The sequence below is a fragment of the Coturnix japonica genome, chromosome 17 (genome assembly GCF_054131305.1).
Source record: "Coturnix japonica strain WE chromosome 17, WE-NBRP24, whole genome shotgun sequence".
Classification (NCBI taxonomy): domain Eukaryota; kingdom Metazoa; phylum Chordata; class Aves; order Galliformes; family Phasianidae; genus Coturnix; species Coturnix japonica.
The window spans coordinates 931521-951531 of record NC_140679.1 but is presented as its reverse complement, the minus strand read 5'-3'; the positions used below and the strand labels follow the sequence as shown (position 1 = coordinate 951531).

The following is a 20011-nucleotide window of genomic DNA, read 5'->3' as shown; positions in this document are numbered from 1 at the left end:
ATGGGGGGGGGGCAGGGGGGGGAGAGACCCCATTATGGGGGGGGGGGGGGTCTTTGGGGGTGGAAAGACCCCTATGGGGGGGGTCTCATATTAGGGAGGGGAGACCCCTATAGGGGGGGCTGGGGGGAATGGAGACCCCATTATGAGGGGGGGGGGGGGATCCCTTTATGGGGTTTTTGGGTGCAAAAATGCTGATTTTGGTTGATTTTGTGCTCAGGGCTCCCGTCCCAACCGAGTTTGACTTTGAGGATGAACCCACAGCGCCACGGAGTGAGCTCATGGAGAGACGCAGAGCGCCAGGTACCCCATAGCGACCCATAGCGACCCATAGCGACCCATAGGGACCCATAGGGACCCATAGAGACCCATAGAGACCCATAGCGACACATAGAGACCCATAGGGACCCATAGGGACCCATAGAGACCCATAGAGACCCATAGAGACCCATAGAGACACATAGAGACCCATAGAGACCCATAGAGACCCATAGATACCCCATAGAGACCCATAGCGACACATAGAGACCCATAGGGACCCATAGAGACCCATAGGGACCCATAGAGACCCATAGAGACACATAGGGACCCATAGAGACCCATAGAGACACATTGAGACCCATAGAGACCCATAGAGACCCATAGAGACACATAGGGACCCATAGAGACCCCATAGAGACCCATAGAGACACATAGAGACCCATAGAGACCCATAGGGACCCATAGAGACCCATAGAGACCCATAGCGACCCATAGGGACCCATAGAGACCCATAGGGACACATAGAGACCCATAGAACCCCATAGAGACCCATAGGGACCCATAGAGACCCATAGAGACCCCATAGCGACCCATAGCGACCCATAGAGACCCATAGAGACCCATAGAACCCCATAGAGACCCATAGGGACCCATAGAGACCCATAGGGACCCATAGAGACCCATAGAGACCCATAGGGACCCATAGAGACCCATAGAGACCCATAGAGACCCATAGAGACACATAGAGACCCATAGAGACCCATAGAGACCCCATAGCGACCCATAGCGACCCATAGAGACCCATAGAACCCCATAGAGACCCATAGGGACCCATAGAGACCCATAGAGACCCCATAGCGACCCATAGCGACCCATAGAGACCCATAGAACCCCATAGAGACCCATAGGGACCCATAGAGACCCATAGATACCCCATAGCGACCCATAGCGACCCATAGAGACCCATAGAACCCCATAGAGACCCATAGGGACCCATAGAGACCCATAGATACCCCATAGCGACCCATAGCGACCCATAGAGACCCATAGAACCCCATAGAGACCCATAGCGACCCATAGAGACCCATAGATACCCCATAGCGACCCATAGAGACCCATAGAACCCCATAGAGACCCATAGGGACCCATAGAGACCCATAGATACCCCATAGCGACCCATAGCGACCCATAGCGACCCATAGAGACCCATAGAACCCCATAGAGACCCATAGGGACCCATAGAGACCCATAGAGACCCATAGAGCCCCATAGAGACCCATAGCGACCCATAGCGACCCATAGAGACCCATAGAGACCCCATAGTGAGCTCATGGAGAGACGGAGAGCGCCAGGTAACCCATAGACACCCATAGAGACCCATAGGGACCCATAGGAACCCATAGAGACCCATAGAGACCCCATAACCACTCCATAAAGACCCTATAGAGACCCCATAACCACCGCATAGAGACCCTATAGAGATCCTATAGACAGACACCCCATAACCACCCCATAGAGACCCCATAGAGACCCATAGAGACCCAGAGACCCAGAGACCCATAGAGACCCTATAGAGACCCCATAACCACCCCATAGACACCCCATAACCACCCCATAACCACCCCATAGACACCCCATAGAGACCCTATAGAGACCCATAGGGACCCCATAGAGACCCATAGAGACCCCATAACCACCCCATAGAGACCCTATAGACACCCCATAACCACCCCATAGAGACCCATAGAGACCCCATAGACACCCCATAGAGACCCTATAGAGACCCATAGGGACCCATAGAGACCCATAGCGCCCCATAGTAACCCATAGAGCCCCATAGCGCCCCCTAGTGCCCCATTGACACACCATAGTGCCCCATACAGACCCATAGACACCCCATAGACACCCATAGCGACCCATATAGCCCCATAGCACCCCATAGCGACATATAGACACCCCATAGAGACCCATAGCGACCCGTATAGCCCCATAGCGACCCATAGACACCCCATAGTGCCCCGTAGAGACCCCATACCGACCCATAGAGACCCATAGTGACCCATAGACACCCCATGGCGACCCATAGACACCACATAGTACCCCATACCCACCCCATAGAGACCCATAGCACCCCATAGCGACCCATAGAGACCCTATAGACACCCTATAGACACCCCATAGTGACCCATAGACACCCATAGCGGCCCCATAGCGACCCATAGTAACCCATAGACACCCTATAGACGCCCAATAGCACCCCATAGCGCCCCATAGCGACCCCATAGCGCCCCATAACCACACCATACTGCCCCATAACCACCCCATAGTGCCCCATAGTGACCCATAACCACCCCATAACCACCCCATAGCGCCCCATAACCACCCCATAGCGCCCCATAGAGACCCCATAGTGGCCCATAGACACCCCATGGCGACCCATAACCACCCCATAGCGACCCATAGACACCACATAGTACCCCATACCCACCCCATAGAGACCCATAGCACCCCATAGCGACCCATAGAGACCCTATAGACACCCTATAGACACCCCATAGTGACCCATAGACACCCATAGCGGCCCCATAGCGACCCATAGTAACCCATAGACACCCTATAGACGCCCAATAGCACCCCATAGCGCCCCATAGCGACCCATAGCGCCCCATAACCACACCATACTGCCCCATAACCACCCCATAGTGCCCCATAGTGACCCATAACCACCCCATAACCACCCCATAGCGCCCCATAACCACCCCATAGCGCCCCATAGAGACCCCATAGTGGCCCATAGACACCCCATGGCGACCCATAACCACCCCATAGCGACCCATAGACACCACATAGTACCCCATACCCACCCCATAGAGACCCATAGCACCCCATAGCGACCCATAGAGACCCTATAGACACCCTATAGACACCCCATAGTGACCCATAGACACCCATAGCGGCCCCATAGCGACCCATAGTAACTCATAGACACCCTATAGGCGCCCAATAGCAGCCCATAGCGCCCCATAGCGACCCCATAACCACACCATACTGCCCCATAACCACCCCATAGTGCCCCATAGTGATCCATAACCACCCCATAGTGCCCCATAGCGCCCCATAACCACCCCATAGCGCCCCATAGAGACCCCATAGTGGCCCATAGACACCCCATGGCGACCCATAACCACCCCATAGCGACCCATAGACACCACATAGTACCCCATACCCACCCCATAGAGACCCATAGCACCCCATAGCGACCCATAGAGACCCTATAGACACCCTATAGACACCCCATAGTGACCCATAGACACCCATAGCGCCCCATAGCGACCCCATAGCGCCCCATAACCACACCATACTGCCCCATAACCACCCCATAGTGCCCCATAGTGACCCATAACCACCCCATAACCACCCCATAGCGCCCCATAACCACCCCATAGCGCCCCATAGAGACCCCATAGTGGCCCATAGACACCCCATGGCGACCCATAACCACCCCATAGCGACCCATAGACACCACATAGTACCCCATACCCACCCCATAGAGACCCATAGCACCCCATAGCGACCCATAGAGACCCTATAGACACCCTATAGACACCCCATAGTGACCCATAGACACCCATAGCGGCCCCATAGCGACCCATAGTAACCCATAGACACCCTATAGACGCCCAATAGCACCCCATAGTGCCCCATAGCGACCCCATAGCGCCCCATAACCACACCATACTGCCCCATAACCAGCCCATAGTGCCCCATAGTGACCCATAACCACCCCATAGCGCCCCATAGAGACCCCATAGTGCCCCGTAGAGACCCCATAGCAACCCCATAACCACCCCATAGACACCCCATAGTGCCCCGTAGAGACCCCATACCGACCCATAGACACCCCATGGCGACCCATAGACACCACACAGTACCCCATACCCACCCCATAGAGACCCATAGCACTCCATAGCGACCCATAGAGACCCTATAGACACCCCATAGTGACCCATAGACACCCATAGCGGCCCCATAGCGACCCATAGTAACCCATAGACACCCTATAGACGCCCAATAGCACCCCATAGCGCCCCATAGCGACCCCATAGCGCCCCATAACCACACCATACTGCCCCATAACCAGCCCATAGTGCCCCATAGTGACCCATAACCACCCCATAACAACCCCATAGCGCCCCATAACCACCCCATAGCGCCCCATAGAGACCCCATAGCAACCCCATAACCACCCCATAGACACCCCATAGTGCCCCGTAGAGACCCCATACCGACCCATAGACACCCCATGGCGACCCATAGACACCACACAGTACCCCATACCCACCCCATAGAGACCCATAGCACCCCATAGCGACCCATAGAGACCCTATAGACACCCTATAGACACCCCATAGTGACCCATAGACACCCATAGCGGCCCCATAGCGACCCATAGTAACCCATAGACACCCTATAGACGCCCAATAGCACCCCATAGCGCCCCGTAGCGACCCCATAGCGCCCCATAACCACACCATACTGCCCCATAACCACCCCATAGTGCCCCATAGTGACCCATAACCACCCCATAACCACCCCATAGCGCCCCATAACCACCCCATAGTGCCCCATAGTGACCCATAACCACCCCATAACCACCCCATAGCGCCCCATAACCACCCCATAGCGCCCCATAGAGACCCCATACTGACCCATAGACACCCCATGGCGACCCATAACCACCCCATAGCGACCCATAGACACCACATAGTACCCCATACCCACCCCATAGAGACCCATAGCACCCCATAGCGACCCATAGAGACCCTATAGACACCCTATAGACACCCCATAGTGACCCATAGACACCCATAGCGGCCCCATAGCGACCCATAGTAACCCATAGACACCCTATAGGCGCCCAATAGCACCCCATAGCGCCCCATAGCGACCCCATAGCGCCCCATAACCACACCATACTGCCCCATAACCAGCCCATAGTGCCCCATAGTGACCCATAACCACCCCATAGCGCCCCATAACCACCCCATAGCGCCCCATAACCACCCCATAGCGCCCCATAGAGACCCCATAGCAACCCATAGACACCCCATAGCTCCCCATACCCCCCCATATCCCCCATATCCCCCCATATAACCCCATATCCCCCCATATCCCCCCATATCCCCCCAATTTTACCCAATTTTCCCCTTTTTCGCCCCATTTTCAGGCAGCGCCGCCCGTCGGCGCCGCGAGGCCCGTTTGGACAAAGTCCTTTGGGACATGCAACGCCACCGGAGACTGGAGGAACAGATCCTACGGACAGGCCGGGACCTATTTCCACCCACCAAATACTGAAAAAAACCCAAAAAGCCCCATTTTTATGCCCCAAAAAGCAACTTTTTCACCCCAAAAAAGTGACTTTGAGGCCTACCTAGGCTTCTTGAGGCCTAACTAGGCCGCGTTGTCGCCTCTTGATGACGTCATAGCTGCAACTTCCTGTTCTAGCCCCGCCTCTTCCTGCTGAGGCCGCCATCTTGTCCCCCCAACAAATACTGACAAACCCCCAAAACCGCCATTTTTATGTCCCAAAAGTCAACTTTTCCACCCCAAAAAGCGACTTTCCCCCACCAAATACTGAAAAAAACCCAAAAAAACCCCATTTTTATGCCCCAAAAACCTTCTTTTTCACCTCAAAAAGAGACTTTTAGGCCTAACTAGGCCTCTTGAGGCCTAACTAGGCCGCGTTGTCGCCTCTTGATGATGTCATAGCTGTGACTTCCTGTTTTAGCCCCGCCTCTTCCTGCTGAGGCCGCCATCTTGTTCCCCCAGCAACTACTGACCCCCCCCCCAGAAAATGCCATTTTTATGCCCCCAAAACCTTCTTTTTCACCCCCAAAATTGACTTTCCCCCACCAAATACTGAAAAAACACCAAAAAAAAACATTTTTATGCCCCAAAAAGCAAATTTTTCACCCCAAAAAGTGACTTTGAGGCCTCCCTTAGGCCTAACTAGGCCTCTTGAGGCCTAACTAGGCCGCTTTGTCGCCTCTTGATGACGTCATAGCTTTGACTTCCTGTTTTAGCCCCACCTCTTCCTGTTGAGTCCGCCATCTTGTCCCCCAAGGAAATACTAAAAAACCACCCCAAAAATGCCATTTTTATAACCCAAAATCAACTTTTCCACCCCAAAAAGCGACTTTCCCCCACCAAATACTGAAAAAACCCCAAAAAAACCCCATTTTTATGCCCCAAAAAGCTCCTTTTTCACCCCAAAAAGAGACATTTAGGCCTAGCTAGGCTTCTTGAGGCCTAACTAGGCCGCTTTGACCTGTGGTCGCATCTTGATGACGTCACAGCATTGACTTCCTGTTTTAGCCCCGCCTCTTCCTGCTGAGGCCGCCATCTTGTCCCCCCAGCAACTACTGACCCCCCCCCCAGAAAATGCCATTTTTATGCCCCCAAAACCTTCTTTTTCACCCCCAAAATTGACTTTCCCCCACCAAATACTGAAAAAACACAAAAAAAAAACATTTTTATGCCCCAAAAAGCTCCTTTTTCACCCCAAAAAGTGACTTTGAGGCCTCCCTTAGGCCTAACTAGGCCTCTTGAGGCCTAACTAGGCCGCTTTGTCGCCTCTTGATGACGTCATAGCTTCAACTTCCTGTTTTAGCCCCACCTCTTCCTGCCGAGGCCGCCATCTTTGTTTTCCTTCCAACCAAAAAAACCAAAAACCGACGATTTTATGCCCCAAAAACCGTCTTTTTCACCCCAAAAAGTGACTTCCGCACACCAAATATTGAGCAAAACATTAAAAAAGGCCATTATTATGCCCCAAAAACTTCCTTTTTCACCCCAAAAACAGACTCTGAGGCCTAACTAGGCCTGCAGCCTAACTAGGCCTCTTGGACCCACGGTCGCCTCTTGATGACGTCACAGCATCGACTTCCTGTTTTAGCCCCGCCTCTTCCTGCCGTTATCCTCAGCCAATCAAAAGCAGCGACCCGTTCTGCCGACCAATCAGCGCGCAGTACAAACCGGAACAGGAAGTTGTACCCTGGGACCCCACAAATAAAGACTTCCGGGTCACTATAGAGCCCCATAGAATGACCCCAACCCCATTAATTGCCCCATAGAGCCCCATAGAATGACCCCAGCCCCATTAATTGCCCCATAGAGCCCCATAGAATGACCCCAACCCCATTAATTGCCCCATAGAATGACCCCAACCCCATTAATTGCCCCATAGAATGACCCCAACCCCATTAATTGCCCCATAGAGCCCCATAGAATGACCCCAACCCCATTAATTGCCCCATGGAGCCCCATAGAATGAGCCCAACCCCATTAATTGCCCCATAGAGCCCCATAGAATGACCCCAACCCCATTAATTGCCCCATAGAATGACCCCAACCCCATTAATTGCCCCCCCCGTCCATCCCCCATTCATCCCTATGGGTCAACAGCGCCGCCATTAACCCCTGTCAATCAACGAGTCAACTTCCGGTCTTAGTCCCGCCTTTTCCGCCCGAACGTCGACCGTCAAGAGTCAACTTCCGGTTTTGGCCACGCCTTTTCCGCCCAAACAGGATCAGTCAACCAATAGGAAGCGGGATTGGGTAGAAACCGGAAACGGAAGTCCCTCCTGAAGGCATGGTAGACTCAACTTCCGGTTTTGGTCCCGCCTATTCCGCCCTTACTTCAGCCATCAGCCAATGGGAAGCGGGTTGTTTCACAAGCCGGAAGCGGAAGTCGCTCGGTCAGTCCGTCACTTCCGGAAGATGAACGGGGCGGTGGATCAAGATGGCGGCGGGGGCAGCGGCTGCCGGCGGCGATACCGGGCCTTAAAGAGGAGATTGAGGCTCCTGCTTTATGTGAGGGATGGGGGATGTGGGGCAGGGATCGATGGGGCTGGATGGGGGGCTGGATGGGGGGCGGAGAGAGATTTATGGGGCTGGATGTGGGGCTGGGATCTGTGGGGCAGAGAGAGGGGGATGTGGGGCAGGGATCTGTGGGGCTGGGATCTATGGGGCTGGGATCTATGGGGTTACATGTGGGGCTGGATGGGGGGCAGGGATCTATGGGGCTGGGATCTATGGGGTTACATGTGGGGCTGGATGTGGGGCTGGGATCTATGGGGTTACATGTGGGGCTGGGATCTGTGGGGCTGGGATCTATGGGGTTACATGTGGGGCTGGGATCTGTGGGGCTGGATGTGGGGCAGGGATGTGTGGGGTAGGGATGTGTGGGGCTGGATATGGGGCTGGATGTGGGGCTGGATGTGGGTCAGGGATCTATGGGGTTAGCTGTGGGGCTGGGATCTGTGGGGCTGGATGTGGGGCGGAGAGATGTGGGGCTGGGATCTGTGGGTCTGGATGTGGGGTTGGGCTCTGTGGGGCTGGGATAGGGGGATGTGGGGCTGGATGTGGGGCTGGGATCTGTGGGGCTGAGATAGGGGGATGTGGGGCAGGGATCTATGGGGTTACATGTGGGGCTGGGATCTATGGGGCAGGGATCTATGGGGCTGGATGTGGGGCTGGGATGTGTGGGGCTGGGATCTGTGGGGCAGAGAGAGGGGGATGTGGGGCAGGGATCTATGGGGCTGGGATCTATGGGGTTAGATGTGGGGCTGGATGGGGGGCAGGGATCTATGGGGCTGGGATCTATGGGGTTACATGTGGGGCTGGATGTGGGGCTGGGATCTATGGGGTTACATGTGGGGCTGGGATCTGTGGGGCTGGGATCTATGGGGTTACATGTGGGGCTGGGATCTGTGGGGCTGGATGTGGGGCAGGGATGTGTGGGGTAGGGATGTGTGGGGCTGGATATGGGGCTGGATGTGGGGCTGGATGTGGGGCAGGGATCTATGGGGTTAGCTGTGGGGCTGGGATCTGTGGGGCTGGATGTGGGGCGGAGAGATGTGGGGCTGGGATCTGTGGGGCTGGATGTGGGGTTGGGATCTGTGGGGCTGGGATAGGGGGATGTGGGGCTGGATGTGGGGCTGGGATCTGTGGGGCTGAGATAGGGGGATGTGGGGCAGGGATCTATGGGGTTACATGTGGGGCAGGGATCTATGGGGCTGGATGTGGGGCGGAGAGATGTGGGGCTGGGATCTGTGGGGCTGGATGTGGGGTTGGGATCTGTGGGGCTGGGATAGGGGGATGTGGGGCTGGATGTGGGGCTGGGATCTGTGGGGCTGAGATAGGGGGATGTGGGGCAGGGATCTATGGGGTTACATGTGGGGCTGGGATCTATGGGGCAGGGATCTATGGGGCTGGATGTGGGGCTGGGATGTGTGGGGCTGGGATCTGTGGGGCAGAGAGAGGGGGATGTGGGGCAGGGATCTATGGGGCTGGGATCTATGGGGTTAGATGTGGGGCTGGATGGGGGGCAGGGATCTATGGGGCTGGGATCTATGGGGTTACATGTGGGGCTGGATGGGGGGCAGGGATTTATGGGGCTGGATGTGGGGCTGGGATCTGTGGGGCAGAGAGATGTGGGGTAGGGATGTGGGGCTGGATGTGGGGCGGGGATCTGTGGGGCTGGCTGTGGGGTAGCTGTGGGGCGGAGAGATGTGGGGCTGGGATCTGTGGGGCTGGATATGGGGCTGGATGTGGGGTTGGATGTGGGGCTGGGATCTATGGGGCTGGGATCTATGGGGCTGGGATCTATGGGGTTACATGTGGGGCTGGATGGGGGGCTGGGATCTATGGGGCTGGGATCTGTGGGGTTACATGTGGGGCTGGATGGGGGGCTGGGATCTATGGGGCTGGGATCTATGGGGTTACATGTGGGGCTGGATGGGGGGCTGGGATCTATGGGGCTGGGATCTATGGGGTTACATGTGGGGCTGGATGGGGGGCTGGGATCTATGGGGCTGGGATCTATGGGGTTACATGTGGGGCTGGATGTGGGGCTGGGATCTATGGGGCTGGGATCTATGAGGTTACATGTGGGGCTGGATGTGGGGCTGGGATCTATGGGGCTGGGATCTATGGGGTTACATGTGGGGCTGGATGTGGGGCTGGGATCTATGGGGCTGGGATCTATGAGGTTACATGGGGGGCTGGGATCTATGGGGCTGGGATCTATGATGTTACATGTGGGGTTGGATGTGGGGCAGGGATCTATGGGGCTGGGATCTATGGGGTTACATGTGGGGCTGGATGGGGGGCAGGGATCTATGGGGCTGGGATCTATGAGGTTACATGTGGGGCTGGATGTGGGGCTGGGATCTGTGGGGCAGAGAGAGGGGGATGTGGGGCAGGGATCTATGGGGCTGGGATCTATGGGGTTACATGTGGGGCTGGATGGGGGGCTGGGATCTATGGGGCTGGGATCTATGGGGTTACATGTGGGGCTGGATGTGGGGCTGGGATCTATGGGGCTGGGATCTATGAGGTTACATGGGGGGCTGGATGGGGGGCAGGGATCTATGGGGCTGGGATCTATGGGGTTACATGTGGGGCTGGATGGGGGGCTGGGATCTATGGGGCTGGGATCTATGGGGTTACATGTGGGGCTGGATGTGGGGCTGGGATCTATGGGGCTGGGATCTATGAGGTTACATGTGGGGCTGGATGTGGGGCTGGGATCTATGGGGCTGGGATCTATGAGGTTACATGGGGGGCTGGGATCTATGGGGCTGGGATCTATGGGGTTACATGTGGGGCTGGATGGGGGGCTGGGATCTATGGGGCTGGGATCTATGGGGTTACATGTGGGGCTGGATGTGGGGCTGGGATCTATGGGGCTGGGATCTATGGGGTTACATGTGGGGCTGGATGGGGGGCTGGGATCTATGGGGCTGGGATCTATGGGGCTGGGATCTATGGGGTTACATGTGGGGCTGGATGGGGGGCTGGGATCTATGGGGCTGGATGTGGGGCTGGGATCTGTGGGGCAGAGAGATGTGGGGTAGGGATGTGGGGCTGGATGTGGGGCGGGGATCTGTGGGGCGGAGAGATGTGGGGCTGGGATCTGTGGGGCTGGATGTGGGGCTGGATGTGGGGTTGGATGTGGGGCTGGGATCTATGGGGCTGGGATCTATGAGGTTACATGTGGGGCTGGATGGGGGGCTGGGATTTATGGGGCTGGATGTGGGGCTGGGATCTGTGGGGCAGAGAGATGTGGGGTAGGGATGTGGGGCTGGATGTGGGGCAGGGATCTATGGGGCTGGGATCTGTGGGGCAGAGAGATGTGGGGTAGGGATGTGGGGCTGGATGTGGGGCGGGGATCTGTGGGGCTGGCTGTGGGGTAGCTGTGGGGCGGAGAGATGTGGGGCGGAGAGATGTGGGGCTGGATGTGGGGCTGGGATCTATGGGGCTGGGATCTATGGGGTTACATTGTGGGGCTGGATGGGGGGCTGGGATCTATGGGGCTGGATGTGGGGCTGGATGTGGGGCTGGGTGTGGGGCGGGGATCTATGGGGCTGGATGTGGAGCGGGGATCTATGGGGCTGGATGTGGGGCAGGGATCTATGGGGTTAGCTGTGGGGCTGGATGTGGGGTTGGATGTGGGGCAGGGATGTGTGGGGTAGGGATGTGTGGGGCTGGATGTGGGGCTGGATGTGGGGCTGTGGGGTGAGGCCTTACCCCCTCGTGTTGCCCCACAGGAGCAGGAATGTTTCCAGGAGGAGCTGCGCCGAGCACAGAGACGACTGCTCAGGGTGTCCAGGGATAAGAGGTGCTGCCCCATAGCGACACACTGCGACCCATAGCGACCCATAGGGACCCATAGGGACACATAGGAACCCATAGCGACCCATAGAGACACATAGGGACCCATAGGGACACATAGAGACACATAGAGACACATAGGGATACATAGGGACCCATAGAGACCCCATAGGGACCCATAGAGACCCATAGAGACCCATAGGGACCCATAGAGACACATAGGGACCCATAGAGACCCATAGAGACCCCATAGGGACCCATAGAGACCCATAGAGACCCATAGGGACCCATAGAGACCCATAGAGATCCCATAGGGACCCATAGAGACCCATAGAGATCCCATAGAGACCCATAGAGACCCATAGGGACCCATAGAGACCCATAGAGATCCCATAGGGACCCATAGAGACCCATAGAGATCCCATAGGGACCCATAGAGACCCATAGAGATCCCATAGAGACCCATAGAGACCCATAGAGACCCATAGAGACCCCATAGGGACCCATAGAGACCCATAGGGACCCATAGAGACACATAGGGACCCATAGGGACCCATAGAGACCCATAGGGACCCCATAGAGACCCAAAGGGACCCATAGGGACCCATAGAGACGCATAGAGATCTCATAGAGATCCCATAGAGACCCATAGAGATCCCATAGAGATCCTATAGCGACCCATAGCGGCCCATAGAGACCCATAGAGATCCCATAGAGATCCTATAGCGACCCATAGTGGCTCATAGAGACCCATAGAGACCCATTGCGACCCATAGAAACCCATAGAGACCCATAGAGACCCATTGCGACCCATAGCGACCCCATAGGGACCCATAGAGACCCATAGAGATCCCATAGGGACCCATAGCTGCCCCATAGTGACCCCTAGGGTTCCATTGAGATCCATTGAGTTCCATTGAGATCCATTGAGACCCATAGGGACCCCATACAGACCCCATAGCTGCCCCATAGAGACCCCAGAGCTGCCCCTTGGTGGCCCCATAGCTGCCACATAGAGACCCCCATAGAGACCTCCAGAGGGACCCATTGAGTTCCATTGAGACCCACAGGGACCCTATAGAGACCTCAGAGAGACCCCATATAAACCCCATAGAGACCCCATAGAAACCCCATAGCTACCCCATAGAGACCCCATAGAAACCCTATATGGTTCCATTGAGATCCATTGAGTTCCATTGAGATCCATAGAGACCCATAGGGACCCCATAGAGACCCCATAGCTGCCCCATAGAGACCCCATAGGGTTCCATTCAGATCCATTGAGACCCATAGGGACCCCATAGAGACCCATAGAGACCCATAGGGACCCATAGAGACCCTATAGAGACCCCATAGAGACCCCATAGAGACCCCATAGGGACCCATAGAGACCCCATAGAGACCCCATAGAGTTCCATTGAGATCCCAGAGCTGCCCCATAGAGAACCCATAGGGACCCCATAGAAACCCCATAGAGACCCATAGCTGCCCCATAGAGACCCCATAGCTGTCACATAGAGACCCATAGATATCCCATAGCTGCCCCATAGAGATCCCATAGATATCCCATAGCTGCCCCATAGAGACCCCATAGCTGCCCCATAGAGACCCCATAGGGTTCCATTCAGATCCATTGAGACCCATAGGGATCCCATAGAGACCCGTAGGGACCCATAGGGACCCATAGAGACCCCATAGGGTTCCATTGAGATCCCAGAGCTGCCCCATAGAGAACCCATAGGGACCCCATAGAAACCCCATAGAGACCCATAGATACCCCATAGCTGCCCCATAGAGACCCCATAGGGTTCCATTCAGATCCATTGAGACCCATAGGGACCCCATAGAGACCCATAGGGACCCATAGAGACCCATAGAGACCCTATAGAGACCCCATAGAGACCCCATAGGGACACATAGAGACCCATAGGGACCCATAGAGACCCCATAGAGACCCCATAGGGTTCCATTGAGATCCCAGAGCTGCCCCATAGAGAACCCATAGGGACCCCATAGAAACCCCATAGAGACCCATAGATACCCCATAGCTGCCCCATAGAGACCCCATAGGGTTCCATTCAGATCCATTGAGACCCATAGGGACCCCATAGAGACCCATAGGGACCCATAGAGACCCATAGAGACCCCATAGAGACCCCATAGAGACCCTATAGCTGCCCCATAGAGACCCATAGAGACCCCATAGCTGCCCCATAGAGACCCCATAGCTGCTTCATAGAGACCCCATAGCTGCCCCATAGAGACCCATAGATATCCCATAGCTGCCCCATAGAGACCCCATAGCTGCCCCATAGAGACCCCATAGATATCCCATAGCTGCCCCATAGATACCCCATAGATATCCCATAGCTGCCCCATAGAGACCCCATAGCTGCCCCATAGAGACCCCATAGATATCCCATAGCTGCCCCATAGATACCCCATAGATATCCCATAGCTGCCCCATAGAGACCCCATAGCTGCCCCATAGAGACCCCATAGATATCCCATAGCTGCCCCATAGATACCCCATAGATATCCCATAGCTGCCCCATAGATAGCCCATAGCTGCCCCATAGAGACCCCATAGATATCCCATAGCTGCCCCATAGAGACCCCATAGCTGCCCCATAGAGACCCCATAGATATCCCATAGCTGCCCCATAGATACCCCATAGATATCCCATAGCTGCCCCATAGATAGCCCATAGCTGCCCCATAGATTGCCCCCAAATGGCCCTTCTGTGCCCCCCAACTCCCCCCTTGTTCCCCCCAGTTTCCTCCTGGACCGGCTGCTGCAATACGAGCAGGTGGACGACGACTCATCAGGTAATGGGTGATATTGAGATGTATCGTGGTGTATCGTGATATATGTCGTGATATAGGCTGATATATCACATATATGTGCTGATATGTTACAATATAGGCTGATATATCACATATATGTGCTGATATATGGCAATATAGGCTGATATATCGCGATATATGTGCTGATATATGGCAATATAGGCTGATATATCGCGATATATGTGCTGATATATGGCAATATAGGCTGATATATCGCGATATATGTGCTGATATATGGCAATATAGGCTGATATATCGCGATATATGTGCTGATATGTTACAATATAGGCTGATATATCGCGATATATGTGCTGATATATGGCAATATAGGCTGATATATCGCGATATATGTGCTGATATATGGCAATATAGGCTGATATATCACATATATGTGCTGATATATGGCAATATAGGCTGATATATCGCGATATATGTGCTGATATATGGCAATATAGGCTGATATATCGCGATATATGTGCTGATATATGGCAATATAGGCTGATATATCGCGATATATGTGCTGATATGTTACAATATAGGCTGATATATCGCGATAGATGTGCTGATATGTTACAATATAGGCTGATATATCACATATATGTGCTGATATATGGCAATATAGGCTGATATATCGCGATATATGTGCTGATATATGGCAATATAGGCTGATATATCGCGATATATGTGCTGATATATGGCAATATAGGCTGATATATCGCGATAGATGTGCTGATATATGGCAATATAGGCTGATATATCGCGATATATGTGCTGATATATGGCAATATAGGCTGATATATCGCGATATATGTGCTGATATATGGCAATATAGGCTGATATATCGCGATAGATGTGCTGATATGTTACAATATAGGCTGATATATCGCGATATATGGGCTGATATGTTACAATATAGGCTGATATATCGCGATATATGTGCTGATATATGGCAATATAGGCTGATATATTGCGATATATGTGCTGAAATATGGCAATATAGGCTGATATATCGCGATATATGTGTTGATATATGGCAATATAGGCTGATATATCGCGATATATGTGCTGATATATGGCAATATAGGCTGATATATCGCGATATATGTGCTGATATGTTACAATATAGGCTGATATATCGCGATATATGTGCTGATATGTTACAATATAGGCTGATATATCACGATATATGTGCTGATATGTTACAATATAGGCTGATATATCGCGATATATGTGCTGATATATGGCAATATAGGCTGATATATCGCGATATATGTGCTGATATATGGCAATATAGGCTGATATATCACGATATATGTGCTGATATGTTACAATATAGGCTGATATATCGCATATATGTGCTGATATGTTACAATATAGGCTGATATATCGCGATATATGTGCTGATATGTTACAATATAGGCTGATATATCGCGATATATGTGCTGATATATGGCAATATAGGCTGATATATCGCGATATATGTGCTGATATATGGCAATATAGGCTGATATATCGCGATATATGTGCTGATATATGGCAATATAGGCCGATATATCGCGATATATGTGCTGATATATGGCAATATAGGCTGATATATCGCGATATATGTGCTGATATATGGCAATATAGGCTGATATATCGCGATATATGTGCTGATATATGGCAATATAGGCTGATATATCGCGATATATGTGCTGATATGGCAATATAGGCTGATATATCGCGATATATGTGCTGATATGTTACAATATAGGCTGATATATCGCGATATATGTGCTGATATATGGCAATATAGGCTGATATATCACGATATATGGGCTGATATATGGCAATATAGGCTGATATATCGCGATATATGTGCTGATATGTTACAATATAGGCTGATATATCGCGATATATGGGCTGATATGTTACAATATAGGCTGATATATCGCGATATATGTGCTGATATGTTACAATATAGGCTGATATATCGCGATATATGTGCTGATATATGGCAATATAGGCTGATATATCGCGATATATGGGCTGATATGTTACAATATAGGCTGATATATCGCGATATATGTGCTGATATATGGCAATATAGGCTGATATATCGCATATATGTGCTGATATGTTACAATATAGGCAGATATATCGCGATATATGTGCTGATATATGGCAATATAGGCTGATATATCGCGATATATGTGCTGATATATGGCAATATAGGCTGATATATCACAATATATGTGCTGATATATGCGATACATGCTGATATATCGCGATATATACTGATATATCGTGATATACGCGGATATATCACGATATATGTGGTGATGTGTCATGATATGTGCTTATATATTGCGATATATGTGCTGATATATCGCGATATACTCTGATTTATATTGATATGTGCTGATATATCGCGATATGTGATGATATATCACAATATATGCTGATATATCACAATATATGTGCTGATATATCGCGATATGTGCTGATATATCGCAATATATTCTGATATATCGCAATATAAGTGCTAATATATCGCGATGTGTGCTGATACGTCGCAATATATACTGATATATCACAATATACACAGATATATCGCGATATATCGTGATATGTGCTGATATATCACGATATACGCTGATATGTCACGATATGTGATGATATATCGCAATATATCCTGATATATATAATCTGATATGTTACAATACGTGCTAATATATCATGATATATGCTGATATATCGCGACATATGCTGTTATATCGCTATACTGATACATTGCGATGTATGTGATGATATATCTCGATATATGTTGATATATATGCTGATATATCGCAATATGTGCTGATATGTCGCAATATGTGCTGATATATCACGATATGTGCTGATATATGTGCTGATATATCGCGATGTGTGTTGATATATCGCGATATATGCTGCTATATTGCGATATATACTGATACATCGCAATGTATATGCTGATATATTGCGACATATGCTGATATATCGCAATATTAGTGCTGATATATTGCAATATATTCTGATATATCACAAAATAAGTGCAGATATATCGCGATATATGCTGATATATCGTGATATGTGCTGATATATCACGACATATGCTGATATATCACTATATATACTGATACATCGCGATATATGTGCTGATATATCGTGATATTTGCTGATATTTTGCGATATATGTGCTGATATATCGTGATATATGTGCTGATATGTCACGATATACGCTGATATATCGCGATATACACTGATATATCGCGATATATGCTGATATATCACGATATACACTGATATATCGCGGTATATGCTGATATATCACGACATGCTGATATATCGCGATATGTGTGCCGATATATCGCGATAAATGCTGATATATCATGATATATGTGCTGATATATCGTGACATATGCTGGTATATCGCGACATTTGTTGATATATCGCAATATATGTGCTAATATATCGCGATATACGCTGATACATCACGATATATGTGCTGATATATCGTGATATATGTGCTGGTATGTCGTGATATATGCTGATATATCACAATATACACTGATATATCGCGATATGTGCTGATATGTTATGATATATGCTGATATATCGCGATATAAGTGCTGATATATTGTGATATATGTGCTGATATATCACGATATACGCTGATATATTGCAATATGTGCTGATATATCACAATAAATGTGCTGATATATCGTTATATACACTGATATATCGTGATATATGTGCTGATATATCGCAATATAAGTTCTAATACATCACGATATGTGCTGATATATTGCGATATATGCTGATGTATCGTGATATTTGCTGATATATCGCGATATATGTGCTGATATGTCGGGATATATGCTGATATATCAAGATATCTGCTGATATATTGCGATATACGCTGATATATCACAATGTATGTGCTGATATATCACGATATGTGATGATATATTGCGATATATGCTGATATATTGCAATATGTGTGCTGATATATCGCGATATATGTGTTGATATATCGCGATATATGTGCTGATATGTCGCGATATATGTTGATATATCACAATATACACTGATATATCATGATATGTGCTGATATATCACGATATATACTGATATATGGCGACATATGCTGATATATCACTATATATACTGATACATTGCGATGTATGTGATGATATATCACGATATATGGTGATATATATGCTGATATATCGCGATATATGTGCTGATGTGCCGTGATATAAGCTGATATGTCGCAATATGTGATGATATATCACGATATATGCTGATATATGTGCTGATATATCGCGATATATGTGCTGATATGTCGTGATATATGCTGATATATCACTATATACACTGATATATCACGATATATGCTGATATATGTGCTGATATATCACTATATACACTGATATATCACGATATATGCTGATATATGTGCTGATATATCGCGATCTATTGTGACCCACAGATTCCGATGCCACGGCCTCGTCTGACAGCGATGGGGAAGCACCAAAGGGGGCGGAGCCTCCTCCCCTTAAAAGGTAACGGAGGGGGCGTGGCCTAATGGAAGCCCCGCCCCCTTTCCAACATGGCCGTCGCTCCCCGTCCAAGCCCCGCCCCCTTTCCAACATGGCCGCCGCTCCACCTCTAAGCCCCGCCCTCTTTCCAACATGGCCGCCACTCCCCGTCTAAGCCCCGCCCCCTTTCCAACATGGCCGCCATTCCTCTAAGCCCCGCCCTTTTTCCAACATGGCCATCACTCCTTGTCTAAGCCCCGCCCCCTTTCCAACACCACTCCTTGTCTAAGCCCCGCCCCCTTTCCAACATGGCCGCCGCTCCCCGTCTAAGCCCCACCCCCTTTCCAACATGGCCGCCATTCCTCTAAGCCCCGCCCCCTTTCCATCATGGCCACCGCTCCCCGTCTAAGCCCCGCCCCCTTTCCAACATGGCCGCCGCTCCCTGCATACGCCCCGCCCCCTTTCCAACAAGGCCGCTATTCCCTAAGCCCCGCCCCCTTTCCAACATGGCCGCCGCTCCCTGCATAAGCCCCGCCCCCTTTCCAACATGGCCGCCGCTCCCCGTCTAAGCCCCGCCCCCTTTCCAACATGGCCGCCGCTCCCCATCTAAGCCCCGCCCCCTTTCCAACATGGCCGCCGCTCGCTGCATAAGCCCCGCCCCCTTTCCAACATGGCCGCCGCTCCCC

The 20011-nt window shown here is 51.2% G+C and overlaps 2 protein-coding genes across 4 annotated transcripts in view; both read left to right on the top strand.

Annotated features, from left to right (window-relative positions):
* The window catches only part of PAGR1 (PAXIP1 associated glutamate rich protein 1), a 12833-nt gene extending 5471 nt beyond the window's left edge, over nt 1-7362 (top strand). Inside the window, exons 3-4 of the mRNA XM_085518240.1 lie at nt 218-300; nt 5486-7362. Of these exons, the coding sequence (XP_085374366.1) occupies nt 218-300; nt 5486-5613 (211 nt within the window). The 3' untranslated portion in view covers nt 5614-7362. The remainder of the gene's footprint in view (nt 1-217; nt 301-5485) is intronic.
* A 670-nt stretch (nt 7363-8032) lies between these two features.
* The window catches only part of INO80E (INO80 complex subunit E), a 32344-nt gene continuing 20365 nt past the window's right edge, over nt 8033-20011 (top strand). For all 3 annotated transcript variants that reach the window (XM_085518242.1, XM_085518241.1, XM_085518243.1), the window contains exons 1-4: nt 8033-8130; nt 11871-11941; nt 14711-14763; nt 19277-19349. In XM_085518242.1, coding sequence (XP_085374368.1) covers nt 8038-8130; nt 11871-11941; nt 14711-14763; nt 19277-19349 — 290 coding nt within the window. In that variant the 5' untranslated portion in view covers nt 8033-8037. The remainder of the gene's footprint in view (nt 8131-11870; nt 11942-14710; nt 14764-19276; nt 19350-20011) is intronic.